We start from the raw sequence: 19,045 nt of genomic DNA, 5'->3' as shown, positions 1-19,045 counted from the left end.
TCGCCCCGCCCCCGCTCCGCTCCCTAAAGTCCCGCGGGGCCGGGCAGTCCCAGCATCAACGCACGCGACAGGCCGAGGCGTCGTGACGCATGCGCCAACGACGCCTCGGTCTGTCGCGCGCGGCTCAACGTGCTGCGCGTTCCCGCCGTCGTTCACACTCTACCCCGCCCCTTTTTCCGCGGCCCGAGCTGTCTTCCCCCAGCTCCGTTCTCCCCCTGACCTGGCCGTCCCACACCCGGTCTCCAGACCCGTGGACACCGGCTGTAGAACAACATCAAAGCCTGAAAGACCCACGTCCCATCCTCCCGTGTTGGCGGTGATGATGGGCTGGGCTTGTGGGGTAGAAGTATAAGCCGGAATGAGGGGAGGCGGCGATCCCGCGAGCTCACTTCCGGAGGACGGGCGGAAGTGGCCGGGGTGGATGGGGGTGGTCAGGAGCGCGAAGGGAGGGCCGGGCCGCCGGGGGTCGAGGGGGTGGGGCCTGGGCCGGCCTTGGGGACTCGGCGTGGGGCCTTGACTGCGACCCAGGGCGGGCCGCGGCATCCTGCCGAGCCGGGGCGGGCGGGATCCAGGTAACGACCCACGCAGATAGGGCGAGGGTCGTCCAGGCGGTGCAGGGGCGGGAGTCAGAGCCTAGGGGAGGGTCGCTGTCACCCTCTTCCCGGTGAACCCAAAGCGCGGCGCTTCCGAGAAGAGGGGTGGGAGGAGTTAAGTTTTTGGCGGGGGTGGGGGGGTCATGTGGACGCCACGCCCCTACAGGAAAGAACTGAGAGGGGAGAGAATTTGAGTGTGTGTGTGTGTATGTTTACGAATAAACTTAGAGGGGAGGGGCGACCGGGTGAGGTCCCGGACTGGGGAATTGGAACACTGCAGGCTGGACTCGGGCCTCAAACATTCCAGGAGAGCGCTCTTGGGAGTGGCTCCGGGGAGGAGTTTGACAGCGATCGGGAATTACATCCCTGGCACGGTTGTGGAAGCGGCAGGAGGCGGGGGAGGTGAGGGTGAAGAGGAGATAGCAAAGAATGCATGCGGAAGGTGCCAGCATCTAGGTCTGGGGTGGATTTCGTTCAGTCCGGGAGAGCTAGCAGATCAGAACACTGGACACCTTAAGAAGCTTGGGAGATGTAGGGCGGTTAGTTAGTGGCACTTGAGAGGAGAGGACAGGACAGGGATGTTCTTTTCCACGTTTCTTAGAAGATAGTCTCCACACACCGTCAGTGCTTTGGTTACTTTTCTGTTGCCAGAGTAGGTGCAATCCTTCCTTTATCCTGAGCCACATGTGTATATAGATATTGATGAGGTGACTGTTTTGTGGTGCAATATGTGAGTGAAGTAGGTACTTTGTATGTCTTGTGGAGGGTGTAAGGAAAGAGTTTGCATGGTAGATCATACTAAAGGGATCTAATTTAGGTAGGGAGTCTTAGGAATCCATTTGAGAATATAGTAGATTAGAAAGTGTCACAATGTTTAAATATTCTGCAGGTTAACACAGAAATCAGCCTCCTGGGCCATGCCGGTTCTAAGGCCTGCTTCTTCTCAGGAGCCCCAGCAGGAGACAGAGGGGCCGGTCCTCACAGTGGATGACTTTCCCTCCCTGAGCAAGATGTGGGGCAGCACCTGGGATCTGCCCATCACCAGACTCTGGGCTTAATAAGCCAGCTGAATGAAGGGATATAACAGACCCCTGGGAGGGACACTGAAGCCTGCAGTGGGGGGGGAGGGGCCTGGACATACCCCTTCCCCCCCAGACTCCTCCCTCTGGACGTACACTCAGCCACGGACTTTGGACTCGCCTAAGAGGAGAGAAGCTGCACTTTGTCTCTGGTTTGGGATTCTCAGTTTTGGAAATGGAGTGCTGGATGGGGGTGTGATGATCTCCAAGGGAGCAGCTGAGAGAAGAGAAGAAAGGTAAGGTTTCTGTCTCATTTCCCACTTGGTGTCTTGCTGCTCCTGTGCAGGAAGTGTTGAGTGGGGTGAGTCTGGGGAGGCAGCCATTCAGTAAGTACCCGGATGAGAAGAACCCTTACAGTGCTGGGCACACAAGGACACTTTGCCTCTCCTGCACTCTCTTGAGTGCAGACTTGTTCCCAGCCACTCCTTACCCAGGAAGGAGAACCTTGTAAGGGGTTGTGAGCCATGGCAATTATGAGGTTAGGCCAAGGGGCACATGAAAAGAATTCAGCCTTCTGAAGGGATGCCGGATTCGATTACCTGTAAGGGCCTTTCCAGCTTGAAGATGATAGGACTCCAAGTCAGTTGGAGCGACACTCAGACTCTGTAATGGACCACCCGGACAGAGGCAGGCTGTTCTGTTTGAGGAGCTGAGTCGAACTGCCTTGAGGGGGCGGGTAGGAGGTGGTCTAGGTATCCTCCTAAGTTTGCTCTCCTCCTTCACCTGAAAGGGAGTTTAGGCCATGAAACCTCATGGAAAGAGCTGAGGAACAGAGCAGGACTGGGCATCAGGAGGACTGGCGTTGCAGCCCTCACTTTCTCACTGTATAGCCCGAGATGTGTTTCTCTCTGCTGGGTTCTCTTCGCCTGCAACGTGGCAGTAACTAGCTTTCTAAGCCCCTCACAGGTTATTACAAGAAGCAAAGGAAATGATTGATTTTGAAAAGTGTCCAGGGCCATGTACATACAACACAGTAACACTGACGTTGCTTGATGTGCTTGTGTAATTGTTACATAGTGAAAAGCTCTGTTCTTTTATTGAATTAGTGTGCTGGCAGAGCCTTAGATGGCCTTAATTAAAAGCCTACCTTGAATTTGTCTCATCTTGTTGTTATTAAACGATACTTGGGATCATCAAGTTGTGGAAAGGTGCGTGCACCCAAGAACTTAGATGGAGGGAATCTGGCCCTCAGGGCTCTCCGGTGTTGAGTGCGCCTTTCCAGGAGCGGGAGGGAAGTTCAAGCCCCAAGGCCTCCAGGGCCCAGTGCCTGGTTAGGAGAGGGAGCTCCGTTTCTCACACTGAGCACTGGCCCTTCCTGTGCCATGGGCCCGTTTTCTCTCCTGCTTTAAGATGACAGTTTTTTCTGACTCTCATCTCTTAGCCCTTTGTACTTTAGCAGGCTCTCTCCCCACTTAAAGGGGACCCACTCAGTTACCGTCTCACCTCCTGCCTGTTCCTTCTTGGAACTCCAGGTTGCCCAGGCCAAGGTGCCTGCTTTTCTCAGTGACAGTAAAGGAGAAGGTATTGGGAGAAAGGAGAGGAGTTGGGACTGTTGATCGACAGTGGGGTGTGGGGGCCTGGTGAGGGGCAGGAGGCTGGCTTCTAGCCTCTCTGTCTCTCACTAGCTGTGTCAACATCTGGGCCTCACATTCAGTGAGGGGGTGGCAACAAAACCTAAGGCCCATTTGCAAGCTGAAAATCCTGTATTTATGACTTAGTTTCTTTTCCCCTTTCCTTTCTTCCTTGCCGAGTCCCTGACTCCTCCACTGGTCTGAGGGTTGGGCGGGCAGGCTTGGGCGGTGTCGGTGGTCCTGAGCTCTTCTTCCCCTACAGTCTGATGGGTGGGGGGCGGGGAGGGCCTCTTGGAGGCCAGGTTTCTGCCTTAGAAGGTTCAGATTTCAGGGAGGGCCTGTCGCCTCTCCCAGCTTTGCCCAGCAAATTCCTGGTGTCGGTCAGTGCTTAGACACCGGAACACAACAGTCCCTCCAGGTAGGCGTGGGTCCCGAGATGCCAGCATGGCCCTCATCTTACCCGGGAGGCCTGGGAGGCCTTCGAAACACTTGAGGAACCACGGAGGTGTGCTGATTTGTGTAGCACTTACATTATGCGAGGTGTCCCGGCTGTTGTGTTGTGTCAGTACTTGTCCAGTGTTGTGAGGAGGACAGCGAGGGACTTCTTCCTCAGGTGGATATGTGAGGGGAAGCCACAGAAGCCCTGAGCAGGAAGGGCCTGCCTGAGCCTGGAGGGGCGGCCCGTGACCGCCTGCCCAGTGCTGTGCTGCTGCTGCAGCGCCCGGCCTGCCAGGGGCCCCGGGGAGCCCGCTGCAAAGCCCAGGGAGGGCAGCTCGGCGCCCCGCCGGCAGCCTCTCTGGTAAGACATCTCCTCTTTGGAGTGAGCCCGAATTCTTTTCCCCTGTCATTTCCACCAAAAGCACTGGCCCTGCCCTCTGCCTGACCCTTCCACGAGACACTCCTCTCAAGACAGCCACCGGCCTTCGCGCACGGGCACATTCTCACACGGGCGCCGGGATGCTCAGGCCACTCAGCCAGGACCAGGGACAGACTTGGCCAAATGTTGTGTGTTTTGACTGAACTTACTTATGTTCTTCTTTTTTCCAAAAGGTATAGGTGGCTAATGAAAAGTTCTACTTCACACACAGTGCTCGGCGATGACTGTGTTAATCTTGTCTCCTTTCTTGGATCTTGATGAGCTGAGTTTCTGGGTCTCCATGGGGAATGGGGACATTGGGAGGAGGGAAGAGGGGAGAGTAGAAACAACATTGATTTAATACATTGCCTTTACTTCTGATGGTTTCAAGCCAAGATCTGTTTTAAGTTCAGAGCATGAATTCTTTCCAAGTTGTAAAAAAAATTCAGGTTATCCTGGGCCCTGTTTGTGGAGGGCAGCCTCCTGGAACAGTTTTCCCGGCTTCTCCTTATCTCTGGCCGTCTTTTGGAAGGGGATGCAGTGCTGTCCTTCTAGTCTCTCTTATCCTGTAACAAGATCTTCCTATTTCTTCCATTTTCATATAATCCAATCTGAGTCCCATTCCCTCCTGGTTTTCCTCTGCCCTTCTTCCCCCATAACCCCTCCCCATGAAACTTCAGTATAGAGCTCAGGGCGTCCTTTCCCAGGTCAGTTTGGCACCAAATGTTTTCTTGCCTCCATCCAAGAATTCAGCCCATCCCAACTCTCTAAAAGCCCTTGCTGCTCGGGACAGTCCTCCTGCAGTTGGTAAATTTCGACATAGGTCTCCCTGGGAGCCTTGGAGTTTAAGCAGCAGAAGATGGTGATGAGGGGTGAGCGCTGGTGCACACACCGCCCCCCCCCCCCCGTCTCGGTCCGCACGGAGCTGCCTGAGACGGAGAATTATTGTTAGAGGTGGGAGTCTGACGTCTCTTGGGCAGTTGTCTCCCCAGTTTTCGGCATACCACTGCGTCCATTGTTGAGAGTGATTTAGCTCCTGGTGGATCTGCAAAGCATTGTTTCCCAACTTTTTACACTTTTAGGACTTTTTATTGTTTTCCCTTTTGCCTTGACATGGAGTGTGAGTGTAGGTTACCATGTCCCCTGCGTGAGGAAAAGCTTAGCGAGGGCAGAGGCGCAGACACTGGCCGCTGGCAGGCGCCTGAGCGTGGGCTCACACCCCCGCCACAGCCCCCACACCCGAGACACACACATGCAGTCCAGCCTCACCTCACTCACGTGCCAGCTCTCTTCTCGCTCTGCCCTGTCAGGGCTGAGCTCCGACTGCTTCCAAGGTTTCCTCGCCGGCCCCCCCCCCCCCCCCCCCCGCCCCCCGTGCCTGTCAGACTGGACACAGACATCTCAGCACCCGCATGCAGGGTGCATGAGAACTCCAGCTTTGGAGGCAGGGGTGCCTGACCCAAAGCGCGCCAGGTCCCCCGGTAGGTCTTGAGATCTTCAGCAGTTGGCACTTACCCTGAGCCTCAGATTCCTGGTCTGTAGAACAGGGTGAGAGCTGCTAGGAGGGTTCAAGGAGGGAGGCTGAGGGAGGGGTCTGGCATGTGGAGGCTTCCACGTAATTCTCTTTTAGCACCTCACATCCAAACAGGGGCTCTGGGGCCTTTTGTTTCTTTAGAGCCCTGCATACTTCCGGTTTCATGTAGAAACAAGTTAGCCAGCGAAGTCAGTGAGTAACCACACACCGCAAAGTTCAGGCCTGCCTTCTGCGCCGCCAGGGAAAGAGGAGGGTGGGGGAGGGTCTGGTGCCAGGAGAGTGTCCTCATCACGTTAGGCCTGGCCTGGGACTCAGCCCTTCTCAGGAACATCACCTACGAAGTAGCCAGTGCCCAGCTCCCTACCCCACTTCTCAGTGTCAGACACGCACATCTAGGCTTTTCTGGGTTCTGCCCCCCACCCCCTGCCACAGGCTACCACAAAATCCTGTGATCCAGTCCTTTCCTCCTTAGGTCTGATGGTTCTACCCTGGGGACACGTCCGTCTCGGCTTTCTGTCTCGGCTTTCCCGCAGAACTAACAGCTCTCATTCCCCAGCCCCCAGCCCCCACCCCCAAAATGAAAGAAGCCACAGCTGGCCCTCTCCTGCTTTTGGCAGCAGGTGTTTCCCCTGCTGGCTTCCTTTTTGGCGCCCTGGTTCCTGTTCTAACATCCCTGCACCAGGGCCCATGTGTTGTGCCTGACTCCTCCCCACCGGAAGCTAGCTTTGGGGGCGGGGGTCTGGAGAGCAGGCCCCCAGACCCTGGGTCCAGAGTTTGGCAAACGCACGCCTCAGGGCTGCCCGGCATCCGGCAGGGCTCTCCTCCCCAGCTCGGCGAGGCGCTGGGCTCCGGGGCTGGGGAGGGCGAGAGGCCGGGGCGGTCTGGACTGGCGGGCTTGCGGGTTGGGTTGGGATCGGGTCTCGACCCGTGCGGTTGCAGCTGGGAGCAGGAAAAGGCGCTCTCTCCAGCGCGTCCCGAAGTTGGGGACCCGGGGGAACGGGCTGTCGGGGCAAGGAGGCGGGCCCGGGAAGGAGCGGCTGGGGGCGGCCCGCCCCGCCCCCGGCCCGCCCCGCCTCCCCGGGGAAGGGCCACGTTGCCCGCCCGGCCCCGGCGCGCTGCGGGGAGGGCCGGCCTGACGGAAAGCGCCGGCGGCCGCGGGAGCTCCAGGGACGCGCCCGGCGCACCAGGCTCGCTGCCCGCGCCCCGAGGCGGGCCAAGTTCAGAGCCGGGAAGTTGGGGAGACCTGGTGAGTAGGGGCCCGGGGAAGCCAGCGTTCGGCATCTCGGGCGCTTGTCCCCGGAGGGGACGGAGGTCCGAGTTAGCGAGGCCCCGCGGGAGTGGCGAGGGCGTTGCTCGCGGTTTAAGCAGCTGCTCCTCTCTGCGCCCCTTCGTGTCCCCCGACAGCCCCGTGCCCCCGAGCCCCTGCCAGAGGGGCCTGCCCCGAGCCGCCTGGCCCCCGCCGCTGCCCCCTCCCGAGCTGGGAAGTGGCGCCCGCCTCCCGCCCCGGGAGTCCCGGGCCTCCAGCTGTGGCAGGGAGGGCGGGCGCGGCTGGGAAACTCCGTCGCGGGCGTCGTGGGTGGGGGCCTCAGGGGGGTCGCTGGAAGGGTTGGGGCGGCCGGCATGGGAGGTGGTCTTTCCCCAAACCCAACCCAGCGCCCTTTCCGCAAGTTATAGGGGTTCTTTCTCCTTAGCTGTGAGGAAGCATTAACCTAATGTGAAACTATGTAAAATGGCAAGAAAACTTTTCCCTTGCTTGCTAACGTGCGTGGAGTAGGGGTCCCTGGGACGTGCAGGTCGCCACCTGGGCAGCCCTGGAGCAGGGGGACTGGCTGGCCCGCGAGGCCCTGGGCGGCCCGGCTGTGGCTGACCCCTTCCCCTGCGCTGTATTTCATTAGTCTTTGCTTTGGAACAGCGGTTTTCAACCTTTTTCATCTCATGGCACACGTACACTAGTTACTAAAATTCTGCAGCACACCAAAAATATATATTTTGCTGATCTGACAAAAATAGGTACAATTTCGATTCATTCACACTCAATAGCCCTTGTTGTGTTGGCTGTTGTCATTATTTTATTGGACAGCCTAAGGGAAAAGAGGTCAGTGTCCCTGACTAAATAGCCAGGTGTTGCATGTTTTAAAAATTCTCGCAGCGCACTGCCGCCGCACACCAGGTGAAAACCACTGCTTTAGAACGTCGCTGGCTGCTGGGTTGTCCGGCTTTCTTTTCTGGCCTTTGTAATGCCACACTTCCAGCACATGAAGCCCTTTCTCCAGGATGCTCGTGTCCTCCGGGCCGGCCTCCCAGGGTGGACAGTGCCGCCTGACCCCATTCCTGGAGGCCTCGAGCTCCCCTGCATCCCCGCTTCTGTGTCCTTTTTCTCATGGGTAGGAAGCATCGTGGTATGTCTCACCTCAGTGGCTTCTGTGACAGGTTAAGCTCATTTCCTGCTTGGGACTTGGGGAAGCTGTTATCCTCTTTGTCATCAGAGACCAGGGACCTTGATGGTGATCCAAATCAACCTTCTCCCTGTTCAGATGAGGGAACCAGGTCACAAGGGGCCAAGTGACTGGCCCTGGGTCACCTGGTTTGCTGGTGCAGGGGTGCCGGCACCCCAGCCCTTTGTGCTTTTGCTGAGCTAGGACCGTACCCCACTTCGCCTTTTCCCTTCCGGGAGGAACAGCCTGCGCCCCTTCTCTCCCGGGTCTTATTCGCTAAGCCCTTGAATTATTCAGTGTGCCCTCCGTGACTCCCTCTCGGTTCTTCCGTCCCGCAGCCATGGAGCCTGGTGTGTGATACGGGAGTCCGGTGGAGGTCTGACAAAGAACAAGACGGTCAGTCAGTCAGGTCTCCACTACCTGCACCATGTTCACGCTTTCGGGATATTTTAACATACTGAGCAAGGCAGAGATAGATGGGAAAGTGGCAATATTCCTTCAACGCCTGTACTTTTTAAAAGCTAGATATGCCTTCTCCATTATTGCTGAAGATGGGAAGTTGACTGTGTGGAGCTCTGTTGCTATCTAAGAAACATTTTTACCAGCAAGAGGGACCCGCGGGAGAAAGCTGTAGAATCGGAGGGTCAGAAAGGGACCTCAGGGCTCCTAGGCAGGCGGTCCCCAGATGAAGAAACACAGGCCCCTGGCGAGGGTAGGGGAGGCGGGGGGGGGGGGCACTTGCCCAGGGCCTCTTGGGTTTTGGCTGAGGGTTTCGTGAACTAAAAAGGCTCTCTCAGCGGTGCAGGTATCTTTGTACTTCCTGGTGTGGAACAGCTGTATGTCACTTCTCTCAAGGAGTTGTGAAAACTCGAGCAAATCAAAGCCAGCTTTGGGTCTGTGCCTTGAAGACAAGTGTCATTAATAGAGCATGAGAGGCTCAGGTCAGGGCTATGAACTGTTGATCTATTTTAGAAAAGGAAGACATGGCAGATTGTGTTTTCCCAATATGGCACACTCATAAATACCCCATTCCACGTGTTACAATTGGACATTGTCCTCCTTCCACCCGGTGGTGGGGTTTGTGGCTCTCTCCCGCTGACCTGTGAGGGAGGCAGACGTGGTCCAGGGCTCGGTCATGGAAAGGACACTTGGCAGGCTGTCTTTCTTGGGACCCTCGCCTTTGGCACCCAGCCAGTCCTGTTCAGAGGAGGCCCAGGCCACTCGGAGAGGCCGTGTGCAGGGCTCCGTCCAGCACGCGGCTGCCGTCCCGGTCAGCACCCCGCCGGCCTGCAGACGTGCGGGAGAGCGCGCGGGCGGGGAGGCCCACCCTCCAGCCTTCACGGTTTCCAGCCGAGGTCCCGGACATGGTGAGCATAGGCAGGTCGCCCCCTCTGTGTCGCACTGTCCCAGTGCCCGACCCTTGGAAACGGAGCGGGAATAAAGGATTGCTATTGTTTAAGCCAGTAAGTGTTTCATTGTTCAGCAACAGATAGCTGATAAGGACCGGGTGTGAGTGGACGCAGGCCCTCAGCCTGGGGCGTGGGGCCCGAGCACAGAGGGCAGGAAGGTCTCTTGCCCTGCTTGTCAAGGCTCCGTAGAGTCTCTTTACTCGTTGTATCAGGTACTTGCTGCCTCATAAGGAATCACCCCAAAACCTAGTGGCTTAAAACCGCAGAGGTATTTTATTCCTCACTCTGCTGCGGGGTTCTTGCTCCCTGTCTTCTGTGCAGTTGCAGTCGGTGTGGCTCAGCTGGGGTCGTCCGGAAGGCTTCCTCCCTGTGTAGTGGCTGGTGACGGCTGTCAGCTGGGACCGTGGCGGGTTGTCCACTGGAATAACTAAACATGTCCCACCCATGGGGCCTGGCCTTCCTTGTGCTTTGGGGTCCAAGAGCAAGCATCTCAGGAGCACCAGACGGAAACCATACTGCCTTTCATGGACTATTTTCTCAACTCAAAGAGAGGGGACATAGAGCCCACCTTCCCCACCTCTGGAGGGAGGACTTGTGTCTCTGTTAGAAGAGCTTGTGGCGTGGGATTTGTGGTAATCACCTTTAGAAAATACAACCCTTCACTGTCATGCTGCTGGTTTGGTCTCCTCGCACCCTGATTTAGTTAATAATGCAGTCAGTCCTCCTCCTAACCTCTCGAATTTCATATGTGTGCCAAGCACTGTGATAGGCTTAGAGGTTGTAGAGCCTTTTTCCTAAGGAGCAAGGTGGGAGCCAGGTAAGGCACGGCCGCAGATGTGTCTCCATGTAGAGGGGAAGGGCAGGCGGCGTGGAGACAGTGCGGTGGGTGTGTAGCTATGGGAAGGCCTCGCTCCGCCAGGGGAGCTACAGGAGGTCCCACCTGCACTGGGCTCTAAGGGGAGTGTGTGCTTGCCTGTGGGCTGCGGGTGCCGCCAGCGTGCAGACAGAGCCAAGCACCAGCGTCCTTAAGGCGGAGGTACGCGGCCTGCTGAGGCGGGAGGATGGGGTCCGGAGGGGCAGTGGCTGGAGGTGAATCTGAAACGGGATGTTTGAATCAGTTTGTTTTGAAGGCTCTGTGTGTCGTGAGTTTGAGTTTTATTCTGTGGGCAGTGATTCCATCAATAATTAAGGCTTAAAATAATATTTTATGATAAAGAAAGAGTTCAGGTTAATGGGTTTGAGGACTTGATAATGGGATGATAGCATTGAATAACTCTTCCATTTTCATAATTCTGAAATTCTCAGAGCTGGAAATGTTTCAGAATTTAGGAATTTTTTTATATTAAAAAGGATGATTTGGTGCCTTTATGATGTAGTGTTTGGTCTGGAGGAGCACACCATAATCCAACATACTTATTTCTTTAGCAAAATGTATGAATAGACACACTAAGTGAGATAAATAAAGACTATAAATAGCCTCACATTAGATAAGATCAGATTTCACCACATGAGGTTGAGGCAGATTTTATTGCCAACTGAGTGTAGAAAACTCCTGTTTTTCAGCTCTTTTGGACCCGGGGTTTGCAGTTAAGGGATTGTGGGTGTGTGGCATCCACACCGAAGCCAGGCTTTCGGTCACAGGCAAATCTCTTGAACGTTGAGGATCCCAGCACAGCAGCCTGGCACACGGGGGCAGCAGGTCCTTGTCCTCAAGTAGCTTGCAGCTGAGAGGAGGTTTGACAGATGAAGAGCAAGAGGTGGGGTGCTGATGGTTTGAAGGGGAGGTGGACCTCACCTAGTCGTGAGACATCAGGGGAGGCCGCCTGGTAGGCAGGCGAGTCGGAGCACCTCGGGCACACAGGCATGTGCAAAGGCCCTGAGGTGGGCTTGGGTTTGGGGCCTGGAAGGAATCTGGTAGAGTGGAGCAAAGAAAGCCAGCAGAAAGGGGACAGATGAGTGATTGGCTAGCGTTTATGTTGTCGTGTGCCAGGCACTGTTCTAAATACCTGACGTGAACCGTCTCACCCAGTCCTCAGAACAGCCCAATGAGGCATTTGATGAGGTAAGAAAATTGAGTCGTAGAGATGGGAAGAGACCACAGGGCAATACCGAGCACTGCCCTAGGCCGTCTGGGCCACCCAGTGCTCGGCCTCAGAGCAGGGCTTCTGGAGGCGGACGTGGGCTCGGCCAGCCACAGGCCCGGCCTCTGGGCCGGCTTCTCTCTCGGGGCACAGCCAGCGCCTAGAGTGCGTGCGCCCCTGTGTGTGCGCACCCCAGGAACTCCCAAGGAGAGAGCAGTGTCTGGCACTGGGGAGCACGTGGAGAAGCAGCAGGGAACGGCCCTGGGACTGTGGAGGAGCCCAAGCAGAGAAGCTGTGGGGCCTGGGAATGGGTGTGTTGCGTTCTCTTACGGCAGGAGGAGCAAGTTCTGTTCGGGAAGTTAGAGAAAAGAGCCACGGGCTGGAGAACCAGGGCCTGAGTGCGAAGGCAGAGCCCTGGCGGGACCGTGGCAGCTGTCTCCTGTGGGCCGTCGGGCCTCTCTCGGGTTCACAGACGTCCTAGGACTCCAGTCTGCGGAGGGGCCCTCAGAAGATTGCTTTGATGTGGTTGGTGAGCGGTCCATGTTCGGCGCATCCTGAGGGAGAGTGAGGAAGAGACTGGAAATCCACGTGTCTGTCTTCCAGGGAACCCAGATTGGTATGTGATCGCTGATAAAATGGGAAGTGAATGACGCCATGACACAGAAGTGGACTTGAGGTTTCCAAGAAGACTGAGGGTGTAGAGTCGCGGGGTGTGGGTGGTTTCTGGGAGGAAAGACAGGTGGCGGTGCTGGCAGGCGCCGGGGGAGTCTCCCCAGGCGGGTGCAGAACGGGTCTGCTTGCTGGAGAGCCCAGGGGCGCAGAGATTCCATCTGGGGTCAAGGCTGTGGCTGGGATGAGAAAGCGGGGCTGCGGGGCGGAGGGTCACTGGCAGAGCAGCCGGCAGAGCAGGGCACGCACCTGAAGGGTGGGGTGTGCAGGGGACGAGAGCAGAGGCAGGGAGGCCAGGGAGAGGGTCCCACGGTCAGGGGCGGCAGCTGTCCAGGAGCCAGAGTGCATGGCCGGTCCTTGCAGGTCACAGAGTTGGGCAGAGCGAGGGGCTGGCGGGGCCGTGCTTCTCCCCTGGTGGGTGTGTGTCCCAGTCCCTTCCCGCAGCCTGGCAGACAAGCAAGCAGGTTTTGAGTGACTGAAGAATCACTCAATCAAAATTGAGTGAAGAATCAAAATGGTATAAGAACACATGCTTCCTTTACTCAGATTAATTTCTTGTTAACATTTTGCTCCATTTGCTCTGTCTCTTCATATATATGTACATATTTTTGTTCTGAACCATTTGAGAAGTTGCATCTATTATGGCCCTCTATGCCTCATTCCTTCCACATGTGTTACCGCAGAATTGGGATATCCTTTTACATACCACGTATGGCAGTCAGTCAGTCACTAGTGGTACTTGTCTACACAGTCAGGTGGACCAAAGGAGGTTTATAGTTGCTTTGTATGGAAAGTAATACAACAATTCATAAATAACACAAGAATAAACTACGTGTTTCCTGTACTCACAATTGTAAACCTACTTTTGCGCAGCCCGATCCCTGTTTGTCATTTGACCCAATTAATGTCTTTAAAAAAAGCAATTTCATTTGCAGTATAATTGACATACAGTTTACAGTAAACTGTACATATTTACACTTGATCTTAGCCAAAAGGCTGAGGAGCAATAGTAAACTGTACATATTGAAAAAGTACAATGTGATAAGTTTGGACATACATGTACACCCATGAAACTGTCGCCACATGTCCCCCCCCCCGAAGTTCTCTGTGTCCTTGGTTAGATCTCCCCTGCTGTCCTCCCAGCCCTGCCCCCCGGCAGCCACTGGCTTGCTTTCTGTCACTGTGGGTTACTTTGTATTTTCCTGAGATTTATGTAAGTGGAATCATACTGTGCGTGCTTTCTTTTGGTCTTCTACATCTTGCTTATTTGAGGTTCATCCATGTGTTGTGTATATCAGTAGTTTCTTCCTTCTTATTGCTGAATATTATTCCTTTCTGTGGGTAAACCACAATTGGTTTGTTCGTATTCCCTTTTGATGGACCTTTGGGTTGTTTCCAGATTTTGGCAATTATGAATAAAGCTGCTATAAACATTCCATATAGGTTTTTATGGGCATGTCTTCATTTCTCTGGAGTATGTATCTAGGAGTGGATTTGCTGGGTCATATGGTAACTGTCTATTTAGCATTTTGACAAACTGCTATAAAAGGACATTAGTTCCATACCTTGCACCATATACAAAACTTAACTCAAAATGAATCATAAACCTAATGTTAAACCGAAAACTAGAAATTAAAAAAGAAAACAGGGCTCTCGCCAGGTGGCTCAGTGGGAGCGTCGTCCAGTACACCAGAAAAAGGTTGCGAGTTGATTCCAGGCAGCGCATAGAACCTAGGTTGCCCAGATGATACCTGGTCCAGGTGAGTACGAGAGGGAACCCGTAGATGTTTCTCATGTTGACGTTCCTCTCTTTCTCTCTCTCTCTCCCCGCCAAATCAATAAACAAAGGATATCCTTGAGTGAGGATTAAAAAAAAAAAGAAAACGGAAAAAGCTTTGTGACTTTGGGTTAGGCAAAGATTTTTCAGATACAATGCAAGATTCATAAAAGAAAAACCCATGATAATTGGACATCCTTAAAATTAAGAACTTTTCTCTGATTTGACACTGTTGAGAGAATGGAAGGACAAGTTTTTGCATTTTTGTTAGTCTGATGGGTAAGAAGTCTTATCTCAGTATAACTTTAATTTGCATTTTTCTTATGAGTGAAATGGAACATCTTTTCATATGTCTAAGGACCATTTTAGTCTCTTTGCCCTTGTTTTTTAGAAAAGGATTTTTGGTCGCCTTTTTTTTTTGGTCTCTTTTTTTTTAAGTTCTTCGTCTATAGGATATTAACTCTTTATTTGTGATGTATGTTGCAAATATTCTCTCCCAGTTTGTCACTTGAATTTTTACTTGACTTACATGTTTTTAGCAAATCCACGTCTAGTTATATACCACAGAGAAATGAGAAATACTTTTATGCAAAAGTATTTTATTTATTGTTGGATCAGGATTTCAATCATGCTTTGAAAGCCTTTCCCTATACCCAGGTTATAGAGGAGTTGATCCATGTTTTCTTCTAGCATTTTTATGGCTTTTTTTTTTTTTTATTTAGATCTCTGAGCCACTTGGAAGTAATTCTTACATACAGATCTAATTTTATTTGTTTTTTCCAAATAAATAGTTGTTACAACACTACTACTAAGACAATATTTTGCCCCAGGATTTCTGAATAATTACCTTTATCATACATTAGATTTCTCTGTGTAGCTGGGTTTATTTCTGGAGTTTTAAATTCTATTCCATTGAATGATCTGTTTATTTACATACTGGCACCACATAGTTTTAACTACAGAGGTTTTGTAATATATAATATTTTAACATCTGATAGAGCTAGTCTCTCTTCTCAGCTTTTTCATTATTTTCCTAGATGTTCTTGCAGGTTTATTTTTTCATTGAACTTTAGTGTCAGTTTGTCTAGCTTCATAAAAAGGTATTTTCATTGAGAGTTTTTATTATGCTGAGATGTCCTACATAAAAACAAGGGACTTTTAAGTAATTTGTGTCTTTCAGGAATTACAATTTTTGTTCATATAGGTTTTGAGTATTTCTCATTAGGTTTATGACTAAAGAATTTACATTTTTCATGGCGCTTGAAATAGGGTTTTTTTTTCTCATCCATTTTTTTCTAATGGGCTGTTTGTGGGTGTGAAGGCTATTGATTTTTGCGGGTTAATTTTTATACCCTACCACCTTGGTCAGTTCTTCGATCTTTTTTTTTAATCACGCAGTCTCAGAATTTTTTTGATTGTGTTTTTTTATCACGTGCTTTCTTAGAATTTTTATAACGCACTCTGCTAGTATTCTCACAGAGTCAGCAAACAGGGACAGTTTGCCTCTTTCCCACTTCTCCGCCTTTAATTATGTTCTGTGTTCTAATTGCACTGGCTGATCCCTCCACGTAGATGGTGGGCGCTCGGCTTTGCTCCTGACTTTTGTGGGAACTCCTCTGGGACTTCCTTACTGGCTAAGGTGCTGGCTTTAGTCCTGAAGTGTGATATTTGACTTTTTAATTCAGCAATCCTCGGGCAGTTCGATTTGATCGGGGGAAGCAGATGGTCTCGTGCACCCCTCCCCCCAGCTTTGGGTGGAAAATGGGAAATGCAGTCAGTCGGGAAGGGAAGGGGAGGTGGGGCTCCTTTGCCCCTCTTTCACCAGCACCGCTCTCCTTCCCCTTCAAACGTGTCTTGCTTTCATGAGGACTCGGGGACTCCTTTTGAGAGTGGGGAGGTGTGGTGCCGCAGTCAGATGCTCCCGCTCAGGTGGCCGCCCAGGTGAGGGGAGGCCGCTCTTCTCTAAGAGGCCCCGGACTTTCCTCCTGGCCCCGGCCTTCTGCACGTACCACCCGTCTCCGCCCCAGGGGTGCTCACGCCTTTGCGATGATGCTTGCCTCTCTCTTCTCTCCTAGGCGCATGGCTGCTTTCTGATCCCAAAGCCCGGAGGACACACCCCCTGGAACTGCGAGGAGTGAGCCCGGCCAGCAGGGCAGCTTGGAGCCCCGGCACCTCCCCCGCGGGGGCCAGGATGCTGAAGAAGCAGTCCGCAGGGCTTGTGCTGTGGGGCGCTGTCCTCTTCGTGGCCTGGAACGCCCTGCTGCTGCTCTTCTTCTGGAGCCGCCCTGCGCCCAGCAAGCTGCCCTCCGACAGCGCGCTGGATGACGACCCCGCCGGGCTCACCCGCGAGGTGATCCGCCTGGCCCAGGACACCGAGGTGGAGCTGGAGCGGCAGCGGGGGCTGCTGCAGCAGATCTGGGAGTACCATGTACGGCGCAGCCAGCGGTGGAGGGCGCCCACTGCGGGCCCACCCGCGCTGCCCCGCGTGCCTGCGACCTCGCCGCCGGCTGTGATCCCCATCCTGGTCATCGCCTGTGACCGCAGCACTGTCCGGCGCTGCCTGGACAAGCTGCTGCACTATCGGCCCTCGGCCGAGCGCTTCCCCATCATCGTCAGCCAGGACTGCGGGCACGAGGAGACGGCGCAGGTGATCGCCTCCTACGGCAGTGCCCTCACGCACATCCGCCAGCCTGACCTGAGCACCATCGCCGTGCCGCCCGACCACCGCAAGTTCCAGGGCTACTATAAGATCGCGCGCCACTACCGCTGGGCGCTGGGCCAGGTCTTCCACAAGTTCAAGTTCCCCGCGGTCGTGGTGGTGGAGGATGACCTGGAGGTGGCCCCGGACTTCTTCGAGTACTTCCAGGCCACCTACCCGCTGCTGAGAGCCGACCCCTCCCTCTGGTGCGTGTCCGCCTGGAACGACAACGGCAAGGAGCAGATGGTGGATGCGAGCAAGCCGGAGCTGCTCTATCGCACCGACTTCTTCCCCGGCCTGGGCTGGCTGCTGCTGGCCGAGCTGTGGGCCGAGCTGGAGCCCAAGTGGCCCAAGGCTTTCTGGGACGACTGGATGCGGCGGCCAGAGCAGCGACAGGGCCGGGCCTGCGTGCGGCCGGAGATCTCCAGAACCATGACCTTTGGCCGCAAGGGTGTGAGCCACGGGCAGTTCTTTGACCAGCATCTCAAGTTCATCAAGCTGAACCAGCACTTCGTGCCCTTCACCCAGCTGGACCTGTCCTACCTGCAGCAGAAGGCCTACGACAGGGATTTCCTCGCCCGCGTGTACGGCGCCCCCCTGCTGCAGGTGGAAAAAGTGAGGACCAGTGAGCAGAACGAGCTGGGGGAGGTGCGGGTGCAGTACACCGGCAGGGACAGCTTCAAAGCCTTCGCCAAGGCCCTGGGAGTCATGGACGACCTCAAGTCGGGGGTCCCCAGGGCGGGCTACAGGGGCATCGTCAGCTTCTTGTTCCGGGGCCGCCGTGTCCACCTGGCGCCCCCGCAGACCTGGGACGGCTATGATCCCAGCTGGAATTAGCTGCCTGCTGGTCTCCTGGGCCCCCTCATTGTCGCGCCGTGGGAAGCCGGCTGCAGATCCCCACAGGGGATCTGCGTCGCCCTCTCTGTTTCTCTCTTGGGTCCACTTATCTTTTTATTATTTTTTTAAATTTTTCGAGTGCACAGATAATAAAGGTGAAGATTATTCTCCCATTCTCAAGACGGTCAAATCAGGGAAACTTCTGGAGTATGTTGGGGGGTGTTAAGCAGGAATCACTGTCATAGGGAGAAACTTGGGCTTGTTGGGGCCACAAGCGTCTACTTGCCAGGTTCTCTCCTGGGGGATCTGCAGAGGCTGGCAGCTTGAGTGCCCTTCACCAGGCCTCTTTTCCGGGTGCTGGCTCCTACAGCCAGGGTGTGAGCCCTCCTTGACCCCCTCCCCCCATGGGAGGGGGAGCTGGGTTTTGTGAGAAGGGGACATATTTGTGGCCAAAACAAGACTAACCAAAGGGGTTCTATCAGGGCCTGGGTGGAGCTGTTAGGTCGTCAGGGTTTATGCCTCCCGCTTGTGTTTCCCTCTTCCTCCCTCGTCCCTGACCTCCTCACAGCTCTTCTGCCCGTGCAGCCCAACAATTCAGGATTCTGAGATGAGACGCTGAAGGGGAAAAGCAAGACCGCGCCTCAGCTCGTCCCTGGCAGTGGGGGAAGATGGTGGGGGAAGGCCTTGCTGTGCTGGGGCACCCTTCCTTAATCAGCCTCAAAGAGACAGACTCTGTCCATGACCCTGGATCCTGTCCTTTCTGAAAGCTGATCCCCCTCCTGTCACTCCAGGCAGGTCCAGTGCTGGCCTGGTTGGGGAGAGATTGGCTCCTTGTTTCCGTTCCCTGGGGCCTGGGCCCGTGTCTCCTAGGGGCCCTGTCAGGCAGGGCAGCTGGACAGGATGGCCCGGCCTCCCTCCCCCCGCCCCACCCCCGGACACCCTGGGTCTGTTCACGGAGGGATGCAGATGGAGGGGCTGAGAGCAATGGCTGTGTTTTTATTTCTTGCCTGATCTCCGTTCGTGGAAGAAAGTTGAAGCTGCAGAACTATTTTCAAAAATAAAAGGCTGAAATGTCAAAAACATTGTGTGTGTAGCTTGTGTCCTAGAAAGGATGAGGGGGTGGGAAAGAAGGTGAAGGGTGGAGGAAGACAGGAAAGGAGGGGAGAGTGAAGACTACAGGAAGGGCAGGCAGGCAGGAGGAAGTGAATCTGTTGAAGGAAGCAAAGCAGTTGACTGGAAGAGGAGGGTGAGGGGCGGGGCCCGGCCCCGGGGAGCTGCAGAGGGGTCCAGTGTGACACAAAGTCCAGACTTGAAGATGGACAGGGCCCAAGACTATACGCACTATGGCCGGTCTTCTCTAGAGGTGGGCTGTGGGGCCTCCGTGGGCTCCGGCCTGCGCGTGAGCCCAGAGGACCAGGGTGGGCTGTGAGGGGGGAGTGTGTGCGCAGGGCGCCCTCTGCTGGTGCAGACCGCATTTCTGGGCGCCCTCCTGCACATGCCCCTGAA

General features: G+C 54.6%; 1 protein-coding gene across 8 annotated transcripts; it reads left to right on the top strand.

Annotated features, from left to right (window-relative positions):
• The first annotated feature begins 263 nt into the window (after positions 1-263).
• MGAT1 (alpha-1,3-mannosyl-glycoprotein 2-beta-N-acetylglucosaminyltransferase) lies at positions 264-18,619 on the top strand. 8 transcript variants are annotated; one of them, XM_054566300.1, is made up of 4 exons: positions 264-316; positions 1,483-1,908; positions 12,031-12,174; positions 16,080-18,619. In XM_054566300.1, exon 4 carries the CDS (start codon positions 16,196-16,198, stop codon positions 17,537-17,539), a length of 1,344 nt encoding a protein of 447 aa, XP_054422275.1. In that variant the 5' UTR covers positions 264-316; positions 1,483-1,908; positions 12,031-12,174; positions 16,080-16,195; the 3' UTR covers positions 17,540-18,619. The 8 variants fall into 8 exon arrangements, with proteins under 8 accessions (XP_054422275.1, XP_054422274.1, XP_054422273.1 ...); XM_054566299.1 differs by lacking the exon at positions 264-316 and adding an exon at positions 512-572; XM_054566298.1 differs by lacking the exon at positions 264-316 and adding an exon at positions 823-995.
• Positions 18,620-19,045: the final 426 nt, after the last annotated feature.

Source organism: Pteronotus mesoamericanus, unplaced genomic scaffold (genome assembly GCF_021234165.1).
Source record: "Pteronotus mesoamericanus isolate MK-2021 breed Mesoamerican mustached bat unplaced genomic scaffold, CSHL_Meso_final contig_171, whole genome shotgun sequence".
In the NCBI taxonomy this organism is placed as follows: domain Eukaryota; kingdom Metazoa; phylum Chordata; class Mammalia; order Chiroptera; family Mormoopidae; genus Pteronotus; species Pteronotus mesoamericanus.
This window is presented reverse-complemented; position numbering and strand designations above follow the sequence as displayed.